The sequence below is a fragment of the Oryx dammah genome, unplaced genomic scaffold (genome assembly GCF_014754425.2).
Source record: "Oryx dammah isolate SB20612 unplaced genomic scaffold, SCBI_Odam_1.1 HiC_scaffold_25, whole genome shotgun sequence".
NCBI classification, from domain to species: Eukaryota; Metazoa; Chordata; class Mammalia; order Artiodactyla; family Bovidae; genus Oryx; species Oryx dammah.
In genome coordinates, this window is record NW_024070209.1 from 32,841,637 (window position 1) to 32,866,946 (window position 25,310).

Consider the following 25,310-nt stretch of genomic DNA (forward strand, 5'->3'; position numbering starts at 1 on the left):
TGATGTATGGCAAAACCAATACAATATTGTACAGTAATTAGCCTCTAATTAAAATAAATAAATTTATATAAAAAATTAAAAAATTAAAAAGGTAGAGGAACCAGGGATCAAATTACCAACATCCGCTCGATCATCGAAAAACCAAGAGAGTTACAGAAAAACATCTATTTCTGCTTTATTGACTATGCCAAAGCCTTTGACCATGTGGATCACAATAAACTGTGGAAAATTCTGAAAGTGATGAAAATAACAGACCACCAGACCTGCCTCTTGAGAAACTTGTATGTAGGTCAGGAAGCAATAGTTAGAACTAGACATGGAAAAACAGCCTGGTTCCTACAGTAAAAGGAGTCCGCTAAGGCTATATATTGTCACTCTGCTTATTTAATTTACATGCAGAGTACATCAAGAGAAACGCTGGACTGGAGGAAGCACAAGCTGGAATGAAGACTGCTTGGAGAAATACCAAGAACCTCAGATATGTAGATGACACCACTCTTATGGGAAAAAGTGAAGAAGAACTAAAGAGCTTCTTGATGAAATTGGAAGAGGAGAGTGAAGAAGCTGTCTTACAGCTCAATATTCAGAAAAGATCATGGCATCCAGTCCCATCACTTCATGGCAAATAGAGGGGGAAACAATGGAAACAGTGTCAGACTTTATTTTTTGGGGCTCCAAAATCACTGCAGATGGTGATTGTAGACATGAAATTAAAAGACACTCACTCCTTGGAAGGAAAGTTATGACCAACTTAGACAGCATATTAAAAAGCAGAGACATTACTTTGTCAACAAAGGTCCATCTAGTCAAGGTTATGGTTTTTCCAATAGTCATGTATGGATGTGAGAGTTGGACTATAAAGAAAGGTGAGCACTGAAGAATTGATGCTTTTGAACTGTGGTGTTGGAGAAGACCCTTGAGAGTCCCTCGGACTACAAGGAGATCCAACCAGTCCATTCTAAAGGAGATCAGTCCTTGGTGTTCATTGGAAGGACTGATGTTGAAGATGAATCTCCAATACTTTGGCCACCTGATGCGAAGAGCTGACTCATTTGAAAAGATCCTGATGCTGGGAAAGATTGAGGGCAGGAGTAGAAGGGGACGACACAGGATGAGATGGTTGGATGGTATCACTGACTCAATGGACATGAGTTTGGGTGAACTCCAGGAGTTGGTGATGGACAGAGAGGCCTGGCATTCTGTGGTTCATGGGGTCACAAAGAGTCGGACATGACTGAGCAACTGAACTGAACTGAAGATGACACAGTTAAATACATCTTGTTCGTGGTGGTAAGAAATAAATGAGATAACATAAAATTGATGAGAGGTATACAATAGAAATTGGTAAATAATTCTTTCTTCTTTTGCACATTACTACTCAGGGCATTTTAAAAGCATAATATTAACATTACTTCGGGGCTTCCCCAGTGACTCAGTGGTAAAGAATTTGCCTGCAATAAAAGAGCCAAAGGGGATACAAGTTTGATCCCTGGATTGGGAAGGTCCCCTGGAGGAGGACATGGCAACTCACTTTGGTTTTCTTTCCTGGAGAAGTCCATAGAGGAGCCTGGCAGGCTACAGTCCATGGGGTTGTAAAGAGTTGGACACAACTGCAGAGACTTGGCACGCAATTTTACTTCACATAATATATAATTTTAATTATGTATAAAAGAGTTTCAGTAAATACTAAAAGCCATCAATATAATGGGAATATCCCAACTTAAAATATTCTCTACTAGCAAATGGTCATAGCCAGAAAACGTTTATTAGACTTTTTTTTAAAAGCTTGTGCAAAGATATTTATATCTTTCAAGACATTGCCTTTAATTTAGTGACAAGATTAGAATTATTTGCTGGGGTAAATCATATTATTATCTTTACACCAATATGTGTATGTTTTCTTTTGTTCTATTTTTTTAAACAATAAAAATCATGCATATTCAGTTAAGGAAACCAAGGTGTAATAAGGCATAGCTAATTTGTGGAAGTGCAAAAGACACAACCCATAGACTAATTATTTTACTGAATACCATTAGTTCTCAAAAAATCTTGAGTTGGCAAATAATCTGGATAGTCTGAGTAAATTCTTGTCATTTCATTCCAACCTTGCCCTGAGTAGTTTCAAGGATCTGACCCATAAAAGCAAGATCCTAGTTAGAAATTTTGACCAATGGCAAGATCTAAGCCTCCCCTTTCGAGCTTTTAGCATTTTCTATATAAATTCATTTCTGTAAGAAACTGAATTTAATATGTGATTGGTTCACACCAGCTAAATTTTTGAGGAAGAGTTAAAAGAGCCATTTTTGGCTAGATATGAAAAACTTTATGCAACAAATGCATATTTGGAAACTGCAAAATGAGCATGCAAATCAATTTATACGCATGGGTGAATGAATATAGATGAGCTATTTTCAAAGTATAGCCATCCTGGTGTAGCATAAGATAGCTGTACAAAAGGAATGGGAAGGAGGTGAATTGCTCAGCCTAGTCACCCACTGACAATTTTCAAAGGAAAATTGCATTGTCAGTTTCCATTATGCCTGCACAAATTTGGACAAATTAAGGAGTCAACTAAGTAATTATTGATAACATACATGTGTATGAAGTAAAGCAGGAAAATCTTGCCAGTCATTTGGAACTTCTCAGATGTTGCTAGGACTTCCACTAGGAACAGGAGATATTACAAAAATGGTAATACACCTGATTGTGAAACCAGTTTGAGATACAGCCATCTCTCTAATTTGGTATTGGAGATGGGTAAGAATAGCAGGAGATGTTGTAAATGGAACATTTAACAGAAATCACTCTACTGAACAGAAATATTACATCTGCTTCCAGTCTCTAAGATCCTTTTGTTAATTATCAGGAAAATTGTCATTCAACCTGGAAAGTGGGTCTAAGTTAAAAAAAAAAAAAGAATCCTTGGAGTTACACAGAAGTTAAATTCTATAATTCTCTCATTCATGATAGTCTTTCAGAATATATCCTGTAAGATCAGTGCTATATTCATTTCTGATAATATGAATATTCTGTTTTTACTTCTATATCAGAATGTTCAAACTAGAATGATAATATAAATCCTTGGAAAGTCATTTATGAGTCTGATCTTCTCATACTATTAGTTTGACATTTCAAAATCAGATTGAAAATCCCATAAAATGGAGAGTCACCAACTTCCTTTATTAATCTTGTCTTGTGCTTGCAAATATATCCTACAAATAATTTAAACAGATTTTTCTTTATTCCCTCCATGGAAATAGTGTAATACCTGATCTTTACAAATTATTTACCTTTTGTTACATAAGTAAGTATACATATGATACTGTTTTTTGAATATATGTGTATACGCATGTGTATATATGTGTAAATGTGTATTTGCAATTCATGCTTGCTAAACAATATATTTTAACATTTTTATTCCCACTTAAATAGATATCTCATTCAAGTTATGTAGTTAGGTGCTATATAAGGGTCTAACATGGTTTACTTAGCCAATTACTTGCTAATTAATACTTGCGTTGATTCCACATACCTGATTTCAGCACTACAAACAACAGGTAATGTTGTTTGTTGTATATTATTAGTGATAATATATTTGTGAGATATGTTCAGGTGTTTCTGTTAAAAAAAAAAAGTCCCAAAATGGGAATTGCTGTGTTAAAGAGTATATCCATTCAAATTTAGCATATCTACTGCTGAACTGCCTCTACAAATAGTGATGTACATTCCAACCAGAAATGTTCAAGAGCATGAGTGCCTATATTGCCATATCTTTGCCAATACTATGTATGATGGTGCCCTTTAATCTTCTCAATTAGCTAGGTAAATAATACTTCAGTTTAATTTATATTGCTTTACTTACTACTGAGATCAAGCTCCTCCTATTTACTGGGCATTTGTATTTCTCTTTTAAATAATTTCTTGTTTTCTTTGACCCATTATCCTTAATATTCTCTTCTTAATAGCTTGAACTTATTAATAACTAAATTTAGTAACTTTGTTTAGCTCCTGGCTGGATGGCATCACTGATTCGATGGACATGAGTTTGGGTGAACTCCGGGAGTGATGGACAGGGAGGCCTGGTGTGCTGCAATTCATGGGGTCACAAAGAGTCGGACACGACTGAGCAACTGAACTGAACTGAAACTGAAACTGATGAGCCAGTTAGCAAGATCTTACATATATATGCATATGTATATGTATATAGGTAAATAACAGAACACAAAAAAGTATAAATGTCCCTAGACTTAGAATCACATGAAGAAAGAGGTGGGATGTTAAATAACTATAACAAAATGTGTTGAATGTCATGTTAACTATGCCATCAAGAGTCTACACAAATCCGGCACTGGTCCTGCAGGAGGACTGCAGGAGGATGTCAGGGAGGACTTCACAGAGATTTGTGAAGGATGGGTGAAACTTCACTCGAGAGACTGACAGAGGTTTTTGGTCCAACGAAAATAGCAATAGAAAGGGCCCTGAGACATACAAATGCAATAATTAGTCATAATACAAATCATGACTGGCTTAGATCACAAGGTTTCAATTAAGATAAAATGGTAAGAAATGAGACTGGGATGATCAGGAGACATTTAGAAAAGTACTCACCTTCCACAATTAAGAATGTGTGATTTATCCTTAAGCCAAAGGAGAAATATTATTTTTAAAGGACCACTGCAGCAGTAAAGAACCGCTTCAGGTGAGGGAATATGGAGAACAGCCTGGGATTTGGAACAGGGGTAAAGAGATTATAAAACAGTCCTTTTGGGTGAATACAAGAGCCTGAAATAGCATATCAATAGAGTTAACTGAACTTGGTCACTGAAGGTACATGATTAGTGCCTTTATTTCCTGACTTGGTAGCCCTAGATATTCATCTCTGTGACAGCATTCAATGCATTCTATTGAAATAATTTATGGGCTTCCCAGGTGCAGCTAGTGGTAAAGAATCTTCCTGTCAATGCAGGAGATGTAAGAGGTGTGGGTTCAGTCCCTGGGTGGGGAAGATCCCCTGAAGAAGGGCATGGCAACCCACTCCTGTACTGTTGCCTAGAGAATTCCATGGACAGAGGAGCCTGGTGGGCCACAGTCCACAGGGTCACAGAGAGTCGGACCTGACTGAAGTGACCTAGCGCACACGCACAAAATCATTTATGCCAGCCTACTCCACTAGAATGTCACTTCTTCCCCTTTCAATTTTTAGACCAGTAGTGACCAAACACAGTGTCTCACAGGAAGGGGAGGGGGGGGGAAAGTCAGGTTTCCTGATTTTCCTTGCTGCCAAACAAAGAAAAAACAAACTTGTATTTGCTATCAAATGTTTTTTCTACATATTCTCTGTAACTTTCTAATGACATACTACAAACTATTTCCTTTTAATATGAACAGATCCAATGATTAGAATAATTTGAAATTATGGTGACTTAATTGAGAGTGTGAAATGATCCATTAAGTATAATTTTTAAAAAGGATCCATGTTTCTCACTCTTCATAGGCATATTGCATTTTTCAAAAAGGCTTATTTTTACCACAGCTGAGGATAGCATTAATAAGATCACTAACGGTACACATGTACACTCTATTATAGATCTCCATATACTATGATTAATAGTGAGACTTACTCACATTTTTGATCCCCCCTTTTTTTTAATACTGTATTTAGGTCTCAACACTTTCAATTGTGCTGCCAAACTTCAAAAGTACTGAGAACACAAAGGTGAACGAACACCTCTGAGATGTTATGAGCTAACATCTTGTCTTATGTCGGATAGCTTCTTAGTAAGTGGTTTAGGAATTATGAATGAATTCATGAGTGGACAAAAACATAGAAGTCAGAGACAAGCTAGATTTCTGGTTTGCATAACTGTTTAAGAAACCAAGGACATTACAGTACACATAAATAAATGTTCTTAATGTTGTGAATGGTTGTTGTTTGGGTTTTATTTTCTTTGTTTTGTTTTTAACTCAAAGACTTTTTTTTCAGCCTTCTCATCTTATCCTTCTCCAGGAAGAATTCACACTAGTGCTAAAACCCCTTTTATCCAAGGCTGTATTTCCCAGAGGAAGAGAAATAACATAATAAAAGGTTTGATATGGGAGTGATACCACTTGAATGTGCTGCAGTGAGTCAGCCAGGCAGAAACATCACGACTGGTAGAGGTGAATTCCATGCCTGGACGGTGCGATGGAGATGGCAGCATGAACAGCAGAGGTACAGGGTGAGTTGAGATACAGGCAGCAGCTGTAACTTGAACTCAACCACGTCGAAGGAAACATGAAACTGGGGCAATCCACTGGGTGAAGAGAACAACAAGGGCTAGTGGCTCAAGGCAAACGCAAGCAGGTGGACAAAGAGCCCATCTAGAGTAGATTCCAGGGACTCCTATGCACAGCACATCAAGTTAAGGCAACTGGGGAAGTAATTTATACTCTGTAGCAGTCAATGCTGTGTTTTACTCAAATGCATCTGTGAATTATAACTTCAGACCCTCTTAAAATGGGTTTTCTGGCTTTTTTCCTTTTTGGCAGGGGGTAGTTTGGGGACTTTCTTTTTTAGGGGTGGGTGTTGTTTGAAGCTAATTCTGTCATACTTGGAAGATTTGAATGCTAACAGTTTTCCCAAAAGTATAATTATTTACATAACTATGAGCTAAAAATGTATTCTGAAGGTTATTTAGTCCAGGTCTCTGACCAGAAGAAGGGAAATCAAACAGTTTAAGAGGGCAGGTGTCTGTCTAAGCTATTTTTGAGAATCTCCAGGAATAGAGATTTGCCCCACCTCTGCTGGCCTGTTCTCATATTTACACTAGAATCACAAGCATATGTGGTTTTCTCTTTCCTTGGGCTTCAGTCAACACACTCTTATTCATATCAATGTCCACTGGTTAGCCTTCTGTGGACCAGACTTCCACTGCCCATTTTTCTTAATCCAAATTATTTTTTTTCTGTTTGTCAGCTCATATTTTTCTGGCCTACTTTTTCCAGCTTAAAAATACAATGCTATCAAGACTCTTCCCTTTACGCCATTCTGGACTGCTTGATCTACCGACAGGAGTGACAGAGGCTTTTTTTTAAAAACCACTAGGTAACAACAACCTACCGAGGACTTTTATGAAGCCCCTGCCTATGCCATTTCCAAGGTATAATAGGAAACTAGCTAGTCAGACAGAAAGGAGAGGAAGGGCAGGGAGTCTATGAAGGTGCAACAATGCTGATGCTATGATGAACAGACCAAGAAGATTGCGATACATTTTGGGAACTAACCTTTGGGAGAGTATAAGTGAATCGGAATGATAGTGGGTAAAATAAATATAGCAGGAAGACTTCCATGTAGCTCAAACGGTAAAGAATCTGCCTGTGATGCAAGAAACCAGGGTTCAGTCCCTGGGTTGGGAAGTTCCTCTGGAGAAGGGAATGGCAATCCACTCCAGTATTCTAGCCTGGAGAATTCCATGGACAGAGAAGCCTGGCGGGCTACAATCTGTGGGGTTGCAAAGAGTCAGACATGACTGAGTGACTAACACATAAAACATAACAGGCAGCTATTAGGAGAAGAAGGCAGAATGTCAGACCAGTTTCATAGAAGGGGGACTGAAATGTTTTAGCTCAGTGAAGACAGTACTCTTTCTCTTAGGTAGAAAAAGATAACTCAAGGAAATACTGAATACATGAATTTTACTTCCACTGAAGACATAACAAGAATAAATTAATTTATATTATTAGAGAAAGGATTTTCATTAAATTTAAAAAAGAAATTCTGCCCAGAAAAAGTTATTAAATATTTAACATGGAATACTAAGAGAAGGGGAGTAAATAAATATGAAATTGCATTAGTTTATTCAGGCTTCTTTTAAACGCAGAGCAGATTCTTACACATGAAGGGGTATGTAAAGGATACACAGTTATTATTTTAATATTAAAAAAGAAGGAATTACAAGTCCAAGGCATGGCCTCAGGAATCATGCAGGCAGCCTTCATTAAAATGCCAGCTTTGCAAATTCCTAGTGGGCCTCAGTCTTCACATCTTTAAAATGGAGAAAACAGCACCTACCTTATGGGTTTGTGAGGAAGAGTAAATGAATTAATATGTGTAAAGAACTTAAATTAGGGCCTGACAAACAGTACGAGTTATGTGTGATTTTGCGCTTGTTTTTGTTGTTCTTACTGGTATTAGTAGGAAAGAGCCCAATGACACATTGCCAAAGATAAAAGATGATTATAGTTTCTGTGACTGAATTGTAGGCAAGAATATGGTTATATTTGCCTCTTTGTTCCTCCTGTGTTTGCCTTCAGCTCAATTCCAGGGCTAAAAGTCAAGAAACGCATATTCTTGTCCCTTCCTCCACTAACCAGATGTGTAATATTTTAAGTCACTAGTTTACAATGTTCTGATTGTTTCAAATTCTATTAGTTTTCCACTGTCTCTCAAACTTTTCTCCAACACTCCTTTTTCCCTAATCATCTTCTTCTTTCCCTATCTCCTGTTCCTCTTTCTCAGCCTTCTGTCTCATTTTTATTATTACATATTCCAAGCATCACAGCTTCTCTGAGGCCTCATTGTCTTTCCATCCTCCATCCCTATAGGTGCAAGACCCTCCAAAATTAATATCTGGCCCCAATGCAAATCAACATTACCTCTGTTTTAGGATGAAACACATTTTCTGTGTCATACAAACAGGGACTTTGTCCAAGATGAATAACACCCTGAGTCTAGGGGAGGAAGATGTGCCCATCATTTTTCTTTATTTCCAGGGACCTCTGGGAAAATGGTCAGCTCTCAGCTAACAATCAGAGAGGGGGGAAGTGCCATCTCCGATGAAGAACTATTCTAATTCATGAAGCTCTACCTTTGCCTATACTTTGAGGAAGGAAATCAACATAGAGAGCTGAAGAAGGATAAACAATGTATAAAGCCCAAGGTGGGGGCAAAAAAAGCTTTAAATGTTATTTGAAGTAAAAAAATATAAACTGTGGAAGAAGATAGTTTATTATATTCTATTTATTATATTATTTTTATCCCACTGTTCTAATCTGAATAAAAGTATAAGGGGCTTCCCTGGTGGATCAAATGATAAAGAATCTGCCTGGAATGTGGGAGACCCAGGTTCAATTCCTGGGTTGGGAAGATCCCCTGGGAAAGGAAATGGCAACCCACTCTAGTATTCTTACTTGCAGAATTCCATGGACAGAGTAGTCTGGCGAGTTATAGTCAATGGGGTTGCACAGAGTATAAGAGGCCAAAGGAAAAGAGATTAATAATCCATATGTCAAAAAATTACCCATATAATGACAAAAACTAAACAATGAGGCATGTTCTGAACCTTACAAATGACTCATTTGAATATTAAAATCAAAATTTTGTAGAGATTGATACCCACTCTGGTAAAGGGTTTTGGTGCTATTATTGACTTTTTAAAACCTGGCTGGCTGTTTCAAAATATTTCTCTGGTGGTCTTAGCTTACAGGAAAATCACTAGGAGTTCAGTAAATAAGTTTAACTCCCTGGTTTTCTAAAAAGTCATTATTAATATTAGTTTAACTTTTTTCATATGTTTGAATATAACTGTGGCTCATTCTGATAGATATTTAAATAATAACTATTATTATTTTATAATAATAAAATTTCATTAAGTTAGTTACTCTTGGTAACTGACAGAGCAGTCTTAGAGCAAGACTTAATATATTTTGTCTTTAATACAACCCCCAGGAACAGTTGGGGCTTTAGTTAATAATATGAAAGTGCTATTTTGCAAAAACCTCAAAAATCTCTAACATTATGCCTGATCAGAGAAAGTCAGTTGTCATAATTTAAGGATAAATTTTTCAAGTTTCTAAGGTCTTCTATAGAAAAATATATATGTATTTTTCTATATGAGAAAATATATAGACTATTTTAAATCATAAAAACATTATATTTTATTGATATGTTTAACCAGTATATGTTTTTGAGGGTTTTAATATGATTTTCAAGACTTCAAATAAAATCCTTCTCTATTTATATTATGTAATTTTCTTTTACATGTGATATTTTTGTATATACATATCTCTGTTTATATACATGTACATTTATGTATCAAAAACAAATGTTTCATGATTTTAAAATATCTCAATACTTTATTTCACAGAAAATTGATTCAATTTTTTAAATGGGTTCATAAATGTATCCTCCTATACATGTAATTGTGAAATTGGGTCATGGAATACAATATATAACTTCCTATTTTTATTTATTTATTTATTTTTGACTTTCACTTCTCATACATGTATTTATTCTTTTTCAGATTCTTTTCCCATTCAGATTTAAAAATGTCTTGATCTGGAAAAATTAAACATTTAGTACCGTAAGCATCACATACAGTCATTTCAAATAAATAATTATATTGTTTGCAGGGGAAAAAAATCAATGTTGTACTCAAGATGAAAAGCTTAAGTTGGAAGGTAGTATCTTCCATAGAGCAGCTATAGTTATATGCTGCCATGCCAGCTTTTTCCCTAAGGAGAGTCCAGACATGCTTAATTATAGAGAGACATCATTACTTAGAAGAAAAACATGAGTCTTTAATTTCCTTGCCTCTGCTGGACTGGAGTGGTTCTTTCTGCTGAATCTAGCAATGTCTGGGTAACACCCAAGTTTAGCTGGCTCTACAAACAAGACCAGGTATTGTAAGGTAACAAACAACAGTAACTGTGATCAGTACTGCTTCTGTTATGGATTGCCATCCACACAGAATTCATTATGCCTATAATTAAACAAAGGGAGGACCCTCCTAATGTTAGGATGCTAGTGAGGCAACTGTTCTTCTTGGCAGTGCCTCTTTTAACTTCTGAACCACCAGATTCCTCCTGGGAATCAACCTGAGAAAGTGCTATTTGAAGCAGCACTTGTTCCCATAATGTGGCATCAGTGTCTTACTAAATACAGTTCAGACAGTTTTGAGCACAAGTGACTAGAAAAGGGTCCAGGTCAGCACTTTGTCTTGCCAGGTCAGTCTTGTTTTCTTCCCACTTCTTTGCAATAATAGTGTTTCATATATACCAGAAACAGCATAGAGAATATATCTTTCTAACTCCAAGAACTACTCCCAAGTTCAATTTTAGGCAATGTGTTGGGAAGCCAAATTCACTTATCCAAAAAGAGACACAACTTTCTCATTATGTAATTTCAATTAAGTGCCCAGTGTACCATCACCTATATCTTCAGCAGAATCATGTTCTAACTCAGCAACTCTCACTAAGTGTATACTTAGGGGACCAGCCTGACCATTTGTGCTGAATCACCAAGAACTTTGATACTTTTAATTAACTGTATCTCCTAGAATCTGAAACAGATGGAAATGGTGTCGGTTGTTTTTTGAAACTAAGTATTTTCATTCACATGATCAAGAATTAGTTGTAATATTCTTTACATGCAAGATATTGGTTCTTTACTTCTGGTTGCATCAGAGTAGAATCAACCTGTTAAGCATAGTGTGAATAGAAGGCCAACAAAAAAAGCAAATACACAAGCATTATATAAACAGAGTGTGATGAATCCTGACAAGCTAATCCAATTCTTTATTATCATGACATTAGGAAATGGCACTAAATGTAAGGGTCTGCCACAATCGTCAATTCTGAAGGCTTTATTAAAAATCAGCCATTCAAACTAGCACCAAGTTGACAAGTAGGGAACATATTTTCAGCAGTTATCACCCGTCTGTTAAGTGAGACACACAGGTTTTGTCATATAATGGATACAGCTGCCTGCTGGGACAAAAGACACACCTGGGCTCAAGTTTCATCTCTGCCATTGAGCTACGGAATTTTTGGCAAGCTAGTTTTTCTAATACAGTTTACTCATCTGTACAATGGGCATTTTACAAAATCTATCAAGTAGGATGCTGCAGGAAAAAATATGGTAAAACAGATAAAGTACACTGCACAATGCCTTTCACTTAGAAACATTAAATAGTAAGTAAAATAAATGTGATTCTAAACAGAATGATTTTAAATTGTACTCAAATTCAAGAGGTGCTTATAGCACCAGTAAAGTAGGAGGGCCTAGTGTACCTTTTGAAATAATCTGATGCCTAATATTTTGGTGGGGGGGGGAAGCATGTTATTAATAGTTTAGAGAGCATAGCTTGACTAGTAATTTTTTTCCAATATCCACTCATTCAAGTATTTATTGAGCTTTTACAATACATTCATCATTAATTACCTAAAATACCAGTAGCTGAGTTGCTTGACTCAACGTATATTGCTTGAATGTATTGGTAAGATTTTCACTCAAATAGATACAAATGTAAAATAAGACCCTATGTTTTATTTCCAATATAAAGGCACAAGAAATTGGAAACCAGATTAAAAGTTGTGTAGGAATTTAAAACAATATCTTTCTCCTTTCTCTTAGGTTCACTCATATATAAATACACTTGTTTCCTGGAGAGGTCACTGGATTTATGTTGCAAATATCTGACTCTTGGGCTAAAATCTGTACATATGTATTTCCATTAAGGATTCCTTTGCAATTTTTAAAATATATAATCAGTGCATTGGTATTCATTGAGAAGCATTCCTTTCAATGCTTTTGAAGGAATTTTTTTGTGGGGTGGAGCTTATATACAGTAAAGAACATAAATCTTAAGGGTATAATTCAGTGAATCTTTACTCATACATATGCCCACATAACCACCACCAAGATTATGTCAAAGGCTCCACTGTGTCCTCTTCTAACTCAACACCACTGAAAGGGAATCCCTATTCTGACCTCTATTACAGCAGATTTAGTTGTGTCTGTTTTGAACTTCACATAAAAATAATCGTATGATATATACTCATACAGTTGCTACCTTATGTTACTAATTCCATTTGTTTGGATTTTACATAGGAGGGATAAGGAGATCTTGAGCTCTTTAAGCAGTTTGTCTATATTAATGTGTCAATATATACTAAGAGAACTCTACCAAATCTCATACCTACTATTGGGTATAAACAATGTAAAATTCATAGAAAATGACTTCAAAGTAGATTTACAGAAACAAGTTTAACATTTTCACTATTCATATCCATAACATCCTAGAGCCACTACCCTACTGCCATTGGATACTTCTAAAGTTTCATGTTTTTCTGAGACTTTACATCTATTATCTACTCACAAACCTTCTGTGAGGTAGGTTAGCCGGAGTTCACAATCAGTAGTAGTCTGATTAGGTGTTTCTCAAAGTGCAGTATTGGAAACTGAAATTAGAACATCAGCAGCCTTACTTTCTTTTATCAGAGCTTAGAAGCAATGCCACATCTGGAATTTAGCTCTTCAGATGCCACACCACCTTCTGTTTACATACACTGTGTAAACAATAACACTGTTGGAAAAGAATCTGATAGAGCACTGTAGACATTCCATATTCAAGAGGAAATGCATGGGATCCATGCTTAAGAGTGAAAACCAAAAAGCCATGCAATTTCTGAAGAGCTCTAAATCAACTAACCAAAATAACTTTTCTCTCCCTAAAACTTAATTCAGACATTTTAAGACTTACTACTCAGAAAGGACTACACTTACCAATTTCTACACTTCCAAATAACAGCAAGAAAATGAGCCATAGAATCATAGAGAAGTACACAAGGAAAAAGTAAAAGGGCTCTATGTAATAGTGTGATGCATAACAAACTAAAATCCTTTAGAATGCAAAAATGATTTATGCTAATTATGTCAAATACTTGTGCAATTTCTGAAAGTACAGTTTGCCTAACAATTTCTAATAATAGGTTTATCATCTCCATGACAAAACAAAACCTGGGTATATACAGTAAGGCCTAATTTTCAGTGTATATTTATAGGAGTTAGCCCTACAAACAGAGTAGTCACCAAATGCTCACTGAAAAAGTAATAAGGAATGTGAGTCCTGTTTTCAGAAACCAGTGTGGCCCAAGGTTCCAGTACTCAGGATGCAGCTAAGAATAAGAGAAATATTATATACTACCTGTCCTTTTGTAGTCAATCAGAAATCTCTTAACTAATCATTTAATTATCAAATTTAATTTAATGCTATCCAAAACTGGAACATGATGTTACTAGTATATATGATTTTATACTGAAAATATAATCTGTTCATGCAACTATAAGAAATCTTTCTTGAGTTTTTAAAAGTTCAAGTATGTTAGCTAACTTCTCTGTAACATACAGACAAATAACTTGAACTTACAGATGAACCTCAAAGACCAATTATAAATAAGATAGATTCATTTGATACCTATATATTAGGATAAATATTATAAAAATTCACTAAAGGATTAGGATGGATAAAAGTATTTATGTAGAAAATGATAGCTTTTACAAATGTTTTGTGTTAAAGATTCATTTAATTATAATAAAATTTCTCAAGTAGAATATGTTTTAAATATTTTGAATTACAGCCAGACATGGGTAACATTAGAGCACAGCTGTGTAAAACAGAAATAAAGGTTCCCCGTGTTTACTCTTTGCTTTTCTTTGTAAGTTAAAACTTTAGGGCTAATCAAGTAAGGATCATTATTACATTAAAATTCTTTTTAAATTAAAAAAAAAGTTTCATATTTGAATTTTCAGTGCCTACTCAATGGCTCAGCAGGTAAAGTATCTGCCTATAATGCAGGAGACACAGGAGACAGGGGTTTGATCCCTGGGTAGAGAAGATCTCCTGGAGGAAGAAATGGCACCCCACTTCAGTATTCTTTGGAGAAGGAGATGGCAATCCACTCCACTATTCTTGCCTGGAGAATTCCATGGACAGACCATGGAGTTGCAAAGAATTGGACACAACTGAGCAACTAACACACACCAGTATTCTTGCCTGAAAAACTCTCTTGGACAAAGAAACTTGGTGGGCTACAGTCTATGGGGTTGCAGAGTTGGACACAGCTGAGCATGCACGCATACATTTGAATTTTACTTGACAGTAGCCCTGAAGAAAGTGGTATCAGTAGAAGTAGTGGTGCTAGTGGTAGTGGTGATAACAGCAATAAAAATAACAAGTGGAAACTTTAGAATATTTACTATGTGCCAGAAGCTGTGCTAAGAGCTTTCCATGAAGTGAACGGCTTGCTTTTGAGAAGAGTCCTTTGAAGCAGGTACCATTATACCATTTTTACAGATGACAGTATTGAGGAATAAAGTTTGAGTGAGCCCACTGAAACCAGGCAGTGTGGTCCCACAGTCTGTGTAATTCAACATTTTATACTACAAAAGCATCTCAGCATAGTTAAACAAACTAACCTATTCCACTTCATTTGTGGCATTCTGAAATGGTCAGTTTTGATTACTATTTTACAGCCAAGATAAGCTTTTTTTGATAGATCACACAGATGCCTTTCATTATTATGCTTCAAAAGCTTCTCATAACATTTTATCTAAATCAAAATTATGAATTTCTCCATTCCCCCGAAGTTTTTTCAGCACAGGTGATCCACCTTTCCTCTGACGGTAGACTTCATTTGTTTGAAGTCTACCGTCAGAGGCAAAAATCTCTGAATCATTTTTGTCCAGTACTTACCTATACAGTAACTACTTAAATTTTTTAATCTTATGAAGATTATATCTATGTATTATTTCCCTTTAATGGAGCAGTTAAAATACTGAAAGCCTAAAATCTATCTATCTATCTATCTATCTAACTATATAAAATCACAAGGAAGGCATGTTGAGCAAGGTCCTTGGGAATATAGTTAAATAGGGCACTATCAATGGGCTCCAGAAGCCTACAGATTCAGTGGGCATATCTGAAAGAAATCACATAATAATCCACATAAAGGGTTCAGGTAATGCATTTTACAGGTAGAACCAAAGTGTTTTAAACAAGTAGCTTCAGAGTTCTATACAGAACCACAAAGATTCTAACTTCCTCAGAAAAAGAATCTTGCTTCCGTCTCTACAGTTTGCAGTGTGTGCTTAACAAATGTTGTTGAGTGACAAACAGAAAATAATGCTTTTCTCTGGCCTCCTATCAATCTGGTCTCTACACTATAGTCAGAGTGATCATTCTGAAATGCAAATTTGATAATGATGTCCTCCCCCTTACCTTCCACACTAAACTCCTTCCATTGCTTTTCCATCATTTTTTCAATAAAGACTAAAATTCTTAACACTGTGTTGGAAGGCCCTACAGGACCTGGCCCTACTGCACTAAGAGTTCCACATTCAAGGGCCTTCCCTTAGTTTCCTGAATGTGCCATGTGAACTTCTACACCAAGCTGTGACTTAACATTTCTCCTGTGTCTTTACCTGGCTAATTCCTTATCTCTCAGATTTTTGTTTAAGTATCACCCCTCAGGAAAACTTTTTTTGATTAATTCGGTTCACACTATTTTAATTTCTCATAGTACAACATACATGTCCTTCAAAATATATACTATTGTTTAAAGTTTTCATGTATTTACTTTTTTAATTACTGAGCCTCCTCACTGGAATGTGAGGCTTTTACCTTCCTATGAAAGTAGGAATTGTTTCTAAGAGTTTACTCACAGTTGTATCGCTTAGGCCTATGATTCAGGTACATGCAAAGCACATAATACTTGTTGAATAAAGAAAAAAATGAATGAATGAGTGAATATGGTTGTCTATCTGGCAACATTCATAAAGTCATAGAAAGCAGAGGCTTCATTAAGTGATATCTATCACACTGTCTTGTTCAGTAATATTAAGCAATCAGCCATCACAAGCCACTTGTGTCTCAGGCTATTTAAATAGAGGAAGTGAATAAAATTGACACTCAGTCTAGTATGACATTTTCATATAAGTGGCCCTAAAATGCATAAAATCTGGACTTGGAAATAATGAAATGCATAAGTTAAGTTCTCATTGATCAGCTTTTTACTCTCATTTTTAACTGGGTGGCCACAGAATTCACTAGGAAACTATTAGTGATCTTAAGTAGAAACTTAGTAGAAACTTATTAAATAATAATGATCCCAGGACACTTGGGTATGATTCACTGAAAAAGCTATGTATCCCATAAGTATCCATCATATACATTAGTTCTCTGTGTGTGTGTGTGTGTGTGTGTGTATTCTCTTGAATAATCACTGGACCTAAAAAAAATGATCAAATCTAATAAAATGGAAAGCGTATTCAATAGTCATGATAAATACAGGGCTTGAGAGTAACAGGGTTGGTCCCAGGCTCTTCCACTAACCTGATCATGACACGTAACCTTTCTGTTTTCTCTTTCCATCACCACATGAATAAATAAATAAAACTTGTCAGGCTATCTGAACAAATGAGTAAGGATAAAATTGAGCTCATTAAATGAAGATATTCTAGAAATCCATAGGTGCAGAAGGTGTTTAAAGGCACTCTAGAAAGAAGAGAATATTCCTAAATTTTCTTTTTAATAATTCTTATTGTATTTGGAATACAAAGGCAACTAAAATATTAGAATTTTTATCAAGTTAAAAAAATTGTAGTTGGGACCAGATATAATTTGAAAATTATTTAATGTTTGTTGTTAATCTTTTTTTCCAAATTTTCTCAAATGCTTATGGGTTTGTTTTTAAATCACCATGTTTTTTTTTTTAAATGTGGCAATCAGTGTAAATACTGGCTACAGGCAGGGTTTTGTTTATATTTCATCTGAATACAAATCATCTATCCCTAGCCATCAATACATGATTGGTGTTGGGAGAGGCATCCATTCTCAATTAATTATTTAATAGTCACTTGACACACATGAAACGGAGAAAATAAGCAAAATGGAGCCAATCTTTCTAGGGAGACTGACTCTGCCTTTATCACTCCATTTTCCATTTCAGAGATATGTAATTCTGCTTCTCTTCAAAATATTACTTTTGCCATGCTTTCTCCACTCTTAACTGTTTCTGATTATGCACATCCCTGGATTCCTACGTTAAAAATGCACAGAAAAATAAAAATTTTCATTTAAAACACCCTCCTACACAGAACAAGCTGTCATTGTGTCATATTTGTTTCCTAACTTAAGAAAGGAAGTTATATTTCATGTATTCTTCCTTAAATTGTCTGCTTTGTATTTTAAAGCAGCATTGGGATATTTAGAGCAATGTGTCCCATAAAATAATGCCCATCTTTTATTCATTTCTATGTATCAGTGCAGAGGTATGCAACTTCAAATTATACTATAGCAAATCATCAAATGTAGCTAACTTATTCATGGCTTACAATCAAGTTAGATTTGGCAGAGAAAAAAGCATATACTGTTCCATTTTTCATAAAGCATAACTATAAAATCTGATGTTAAATCCATGGAAATTTACCGATCAAGCTAAAGTGTAGTATAGGCCATGGGATACACAGTCCTCTATAATTATTTAAGCCAAAATACATGAAAACAAAAACCTTCATGGAGGCAGAAAGCAGTAAAATCACACCTTACTCTTTTTTCATAAAACCATGAAGGCTACAGAACTCTCCTAATGACTAGATTTTTTTTCCCCCTTTCTGTTGTTTAAACAATTACAAATTTTATCAAGTCTTCATTTCTCTTAAAGTCAGGTAAGAGAGAACTGCCAAGTCTAGTAAGATTTACAAGGGCTAGTTCCCCTTAGCAGTGTCAGCAATAAAAAAACAAAACATGTCCAGAAGATATTATACAATAAAATACAGCCATACATAGAGTTTTTGTCTCTAAAGCTTTCAAAATAAGATTTAATAATTCACCTTTAAAAAACAGCCATAAATGCCATTTATCCATATGTTGTTGATTGTCTTGATCTGACCCGAAAGCTATCTACTTTAAACCCTGACATCTTTCCTGCTCATCCACAGATACATTCATATTTCTTTTTCATATTATTCACCTTTTGTTCACAGTCTTTCCTGTATTTATACAACAATATTTTTCCTTGGTCATTGTTATGTAGCAACATTGGAAGAATACATCAATGACTGAATTTTATGTATAAAAGGGAGAAAATTAAACTTAGAGGTATGAGGGTTGTTTTTTTTTTTTTTTTTTTTTTAAATTGCACAGTTTCAGTCCCTAAGAACAACAGCTTGGCCTCCACTACTCAGATAAATATATTTAGCTGACTATCTTGGAAAATTTCTTGCAGTGCTTCATAGGCATCCCCTGTTTATTAGCCTGCAGAAGCTTCCCAGTCCAACGTCTAAATCTCTCTACTATTTACCTTCCCAAGTCATCTGATTGAGAAATATGCTATTTAATCTCTAACACTTCTAAACATGAGCTGACCTCTCTCCCACTTCAAGAAACCACAGAAACAATTTGATTAAACCAACAAATGTTGGACATAGCCAGAGAAACTGCCATTAATTCCAAGAACCCTCCTCCTAATCAAGAAATTCTGCCCAAGTCCTGCCCTACTCCACGCCCCACCCCCTCTTTCCCCACAGGAGCAGGACTGGCCACTCTACTCGTAAAGGCACAGCTGTGTCTATGAATCCTCTCTCCCTTGCCCATGACCAACTATCTGGGGATTCTCAACCACGGTCAATTTCTCCTGACTTCATTTTTTCACCAAACGTATGCCCAATCTGCATCTTACGGGGCAAATCTGTGTATTACATACAGTGGTGACAGAGGAAAAGCACATTTTATGTTCTGGTGGGCCCCAGTCCAGTGAAGAGAGGCAACGGCTTGGCAAAGAACCTGAGGACTGAAGAAGGGAGGTCATTTTACTTCCCACTTGGAAGGTAGCAGGACTAGTGGAAAGGGCCCCCGGGAGGAAACTGAACCTGGAAATGGGGAATGCTCAACCTTTCCCAAGAGACCACGGGAGGGGCTGTGGGAGGTGAGAAGACGGAGAGGCCAGAAACAGGTTTTCACCTGGACCCTACGCGACACTAGCTCTCCAGAGAAGGAAGCCCGCATGCACAGGCCCCGACCTGCCTCGCCCTTCCTCCCCGTACCCGGCCCAGGCCAAGGCCCCAGGGCTCCAGCGTCATCGGGCCTTACCTTGGCTGCAGTCCTTGCCACGGAAGCCGGTTCGCGAGCAGTCGCACACCGCCTGGTCGTCCACTACGGAACACACGCCCCCGTTGAGGCACACCCCGCCCTCGCCCTCCTCGCCTGCTTCGCACGGGCTCCCGCCACCGCTGTTGGGCGGCTCGTCGTCCAGCTTGACCTCGCCGCTGTCCACGGGCAGGGCCAGAGAAGAGTTGACCCGCACGTCGCGGATCCAGCCTTTGAAGGGCTCTCGCTCCCGCACGGAGGCCAGCGTGAGCTTGAGCGCCGCGGCGCGCAGTTCCGGGGGAAGCCCCCCAATGAAAAGGCCGCTGAACACCGTCATGTCCCGGCGCTTGGACTTGACCTCCACCCACTTGGCCTCCACCTGGTCGATGAAGAGCGTGGTGTTGCGGAACTGCCGGCGGATCCGCACGTTGTGCCACGCGCCGTCGTTGACCGGCGTGTCCGTCAGGAGCGTGGCGGGCTCAGCGCAGAAGATGGAGAAGCTGAGCTGCAGGCGGCCGCCGCGCGTTAGGATGAGCTCCAGGAAGTCGCAGAAGCCCTCGTCGTCGAAGTAGAGCACTAGGCCCCGGGCGCTGCGCGTCTTCAGCTGGAAGCTCATCTCACTCTCGCAGCAGGCGTTCCACTTGGGGAAGCGCGTCCACTGGCCCTCAGCACCCGGGAACTCCAGCCCGCTGCCCAGCTCCGCCCAGCAGCCCAGGAGCAGCAGCGAGAGGCACAGGAGAAAGCAGCCCCCGCGCTGGAGAAGCGCCGTCCCCATGCTCGGGGCTGGGGTGCGGCGGGGGGGTGCCGGGGCCGACAGGGTCAAAATGATCTTGGACACCGTGATGCAGAAATCGGGGTCCGGAAAGAAGTCGGGTAAGGGGACAGGCAGGAGTGGGAGGGATGTCCCCTCCTTTATCTAGCTCTTTTTTTCTTCTTCTTCTTCCAGCAACCCCTCCCTCTCTCCCTATAGTCCCCTCCCAACTGGAAAACGTAGACCCCAGCAGCGCAGGGCAGCCACAGAACTTCCAGACCAAAGGGAGGATACACTTTGGAAGCAACGTTCTGGAAAAAGGTGTCAACAGAAAATCAAGGGAAATCACACATCCATTTGAGTCCGATGAACTAGTCCAAGGGCATCGGTGGGGTCGACAGATAACTTCACTCTTCAAATATCATCGTCTGCCAGGTATCAGCAGTGGTACCAGGCAAAAGGGAAATAGTTAGAGTCAGGTAAAAAGCAAACACTTTCCAGGGAAGTAAGATGCCGGCAAAGAACCAGGATCCTTGAATGCTTGGTAACACCTCAGGTGTTTCTCCTCCAGATGCAGTGTCCAAACCAATAAGGCACCACTTATCAACCCGAGTAGCTTCAAAGGCCTGCGTCTTCTGTCATTATCATAGACTTCCAGTACCACTGTAGCCAAAGCAGAATTCCTTGCACATGGCCTCAGGGGCTGGGTTTTACTTCTCTTTTTCCCTCCCCAACAGTAGGGTTCAAACACAGAAGCTGTGAAATAGCCAGAAGCTGTTAGAGGTGGAAAATACACCAGCTCCTCTTCTCTCCTCTCCGTCTCTGCAAGGCCAAGCTAACATGCCAGTGTTATCAATTGGTCGTGTGTTGGTGATGCGTTTTGGTTTTATTTTGTCTTTTTATAAGGACCCAGAAATCTGCAGAGAATTAAAATAAAAATTAAGTTCTAAAGTCTGAGTATCATATAATCATTATTCAACCCAGAAATCAGGTATATAATTGCTGTTATTAGCAAGTCAGAGTTAACCTTATTGGAAGGAACTTATTTGTCCTGATCTATAAGTAAGAAGAACTAATGTCTCCTAATAGTTAATATCACACTCTTACAATCAGCCACCACTACACCCTTGTAGTTTATTATAATCATTCATAGGTAACCCTCCCAAGGTTTTCCTTTTAAATAGAAATTTGGTTAATGTTATATTTTAATGTTTCTGAGAAAGTTTAAAATATATGAAAAGGAGAGGGGAGAGAAAGACTCTGTTAGAAACTTCTGCTTATATGTGCACTGGTTATATGGACAATAAAAATACAGCCTATTTAAATCTCAGTTAATAGCTGATTTTACAACAGGCGAAGCATACCAAACTGTTGACTGGAAGCTCCCAGCATGGATTTGTTTAGTATACCTACTCTTATTTTTCTCAGAGAGAGAAGAACACCGATGGTTTCTTGGGATTCTTAAATTTCAAATGAGTATTTTCTTCCTTTTTATTGATGGAATCATTCGTTATAGGAGAAAATACCTCACTGGAGTCAGATGTCTGTTTTCAGCAGCATTTGTGTCTCAACTGCCATAATATTAACTCCTCTAAAGTCAAGTATTTAATATTTTGCCTAACAGTGCAGTAATCTTAACTCCTCTTCAAGTCCTTTCTGGCTGTCAGCTCTTAGAATTTGTGTGGTTAGAATAGCTACTGTGTCACCTTAGCTGCTATGGCTCGAGGAAGCTCACATTTAAAATCATATCTTTGAATTACTCACTAAACTATTAAATCATCTCTCCTTATTCAACTCTAATCTGACAGGTTCTTGTAATGGTATAGAACTCATATATAGTGAATTCTTTTTCAGGCTTTTTTTTTTTTTAACCAAAAATTACTCTCATATTTTAACCAAGAAAGTCACAATGTATCATCTGGTCCAGTTAAGAAAATATATGTATTTCCTTCACCATTTCCATTTCTCACTATCTCCCCCCGCCCAACACATACACACACCACACACACAGGCACAGACACCAGTTTATTGCCTAGACACAGAAACTCACTATCCAATTAACACTTTTTTTCCCTACAAGCTGAAACTAGCAGTAATTTATGGCACCGCATTGTGCTGCTGCTCCTCCATGAAGGGAACCGAGAACATTTGTCTTCAGTACAGAGCAATCCCTACAGGTGTCATCTGAGAGCCACCAAGCTAGGGGATCCCAATTCAAGTTCCTCCCCAGATGAAATTGATGACCGGTTCTCTCTCTCTTTCAGCACACAGACAACACACTACACACACTGCCCACTAGCAAAGGGACATTAAAATCTCAGTTGCTTTTTTATTACGGCTGATACATGCCACACCATGAGTAATCACCAGCCATATCTTGTCTACTCCTACTCCAAACCCAAAGAAAAGTGCTCTTAAAAATCATTCTAAAAGACATATTATTCAGAAGACTTTCATTTTTTTAAGTGGACTCAGAAATCTGTGAAATTTTCAGTCATTGTGAAATAAACCTGAAATTTCAAGATCAAGAGTAAGTGCTTTGAAACCATTTACAAGCTCCTGTGTTAGAAAATCATTCTTTTTTTGTTAGTCAGTTGGAATCAATTGTTTTATTAATTGACATTCCATAGATCATAAAACCTTTCTTTACACCGCTCTGTTGCCCTCCTCCAACAATGCATATCTTGACAATTTTTTTTTTAAGGAATGTAAGAGAGGGAGGAAAACATATATATTCTTACCACAGGGGAGGTCAACTGACTCTCCCAGTTCTTAGAGGAAGCTCATTGTGTGTGAGAGAGTATCTGTATTTATATGGAGAAAAGGATTCTCTCTAGGTGCCGGGAAAACCTGGCGAGTTCACAAATTAGAGGATAAAATAAAAGGATCTGAAAAACAACCTCACTGCAGCCAAAGGAAGAAGCGCTCTAATTCAAAAGCAGACTAACAGCCTCATTAATCTTTTCTTTCATTTCTAGAATCAAATTCATTCCCAAGCCACTGGAAGGATCGATACAGTATGCTCATGGGCTGCAGTTGCATTTATTTTAATATGTTTATGGTAACACACACACGCACAAACATGCACACACCTTTCCATGCATTATTCAATGTATCATAATAACCTGAAATGTTTGAGAGGATTTTTAGAAGCGCCTATCATTTCTCCCTGGATATTTCAAAGTCCCTTAATACCAATGCACACCCAAAATTCTCCCTGGCTTTCCCGCCCAGTCTCTAAGCCCCATCTCTAATACCAGTGCAGTTTCTTGGAGCCTGGAGTCGACTGCACAAATTAAGGATAGGCACAGCATGGGGCTGATGGGGAAGGGAAAGAAAGATGTAGCTCTAGATGTATTTTATTGCTTTGGTTTCTAACTTGCCCGTTTTCTTTTTCTGCTAATAAATCACTGCATTCAGTCTTCAAGTTACTACCCCAGCTCCACCATCTCATCTTCTTGCCATTATTTAAAAAGCTTCATGCAAAACAACCAAGATCTATACTCCTCCACCCTCCCACCACCCATCCTTCCCCGTGCATTTGTGGCAGATCTTGGCTCAATTACAATGGGGAAAGATATCCTTCTCCAGCTAGCCTCGCCCCATCCCCTCCCCCCCCAACACAAATTGAGCTGCTTTACCTGCCCGGTTATTCCCCCTTAGCTCTAACCAGAGCTTGAGGCATGCAACGGTCAAAGCGAATTTCCTGAGGTCTGTGGATAAGGCGACTGCTGCTGCCTTTAGAGAGGCGTCAGGCTTGAGCGTCTATCTCCAGGAGTGCGGGAGGGGAGAACAGGCAAAGGAGGGGAGCAGAAGAAGGAGGAGAGGGAAAGAGCTGGGAAGGAGGAGGCGGTCGTGGAGCCCGAGAAGGCTGGGTTACGTGACGTTGGGTGCTGTCCTTCTGAAAGAGAAGGGCGGAGCTGAGCTCTCCGCAGTACCATGGAGAGCGGCGGGCCGTCCCCAGACTGGGATACTGGTGGGCTCAGCCCGCCGGGCGCAGCCCCTCCCGGTGGGGATGCTGCGCAGTGAGGTGTGTTTCTGCCTTTGCTTCGTCCTCTTGCCGGGGGAGCCCGATCCTGGGGGCGGGGACCTAACGCAAGTGCTTCTAACTTGTCACCACCCACCCTCCCCCATGAGAGAGAGGGGAGGTGGATATAGAAAAAGAGGAAGAGGAGAGAGCGGGAGAGGGAGAGAGAGAGAGAGGGAAAAAAAAAAGAGCGAGCGAGAGAGAGAAACACGTAGCCTACTGAGCATGCCCAGGCCCCTGCTAGACCCACGGAAAGCTGTGTGGAGATTCCACTTCTCCGGGGTTTTGTCGTGATTGGGCAACGGTATCTGAGAGGGTTGGTTCCAGGGCCTAAAGGAAGGGGCCAAGGAGTCGGTGATTAAGATGAGCTCTCGCTTTACTTGTGCACTTTGATCTTGCTTGGAACCCTAGAAAAGCTGCAGCTCTTCGAGGAATACAGAGACAGGCAAGGTTCACACAGTCGCTGGCATTCCCCCAGATCCACAGTCCCTGCCCCACCCCTTACAGTGGCCCCGGGATGAGTGATCACTTCAGATCTTCACGATCTGCCCAAGCTTTGCCAAAAAGATTCAAAAGGGACCCACCCAGTTAACGTGCCAGTTTAAGAGCCCAGACTCATCTACTGGAC

The 25,310-nt window shown here is 38.6% G+C and overlaps 1 protein-coding gene across 19 annotated transcripts in view; it reads right to left on the minus strand.

Moving 5' to 3' along the window:
* The window catches only part of NRXN1 (neurexin 1), a 1,211,037-nt gene extending 1,186,535 nt beyond the window's left edge, over positions 1-24,502 (minus strand). For all 19 annotated transcript variants that reach the window (XM_040224802.1, XM_040224806.1, XM_040224800.1 and 16 more), the window contains exons 1-2: positions 24,297-24,502; positions 19,908-21,572 (exon numbers count right to left, since the gene is read on the minus strand). In XM_040224802.1, coding sequence (XP_040080736.1) covers positions 19,908-20,679 — 772 coding nt within the window. In that variant the 5' untranslated portion in view covers positions 20,680-21,572; positions 24,297-24,502. The remainder of the gene's footprint in view (positions 1-19,907; positions 21,573-24,296) is intronic.
* Between the last annotated feature and the right edge of the window lie 808 nt (positions 24,503-25,310).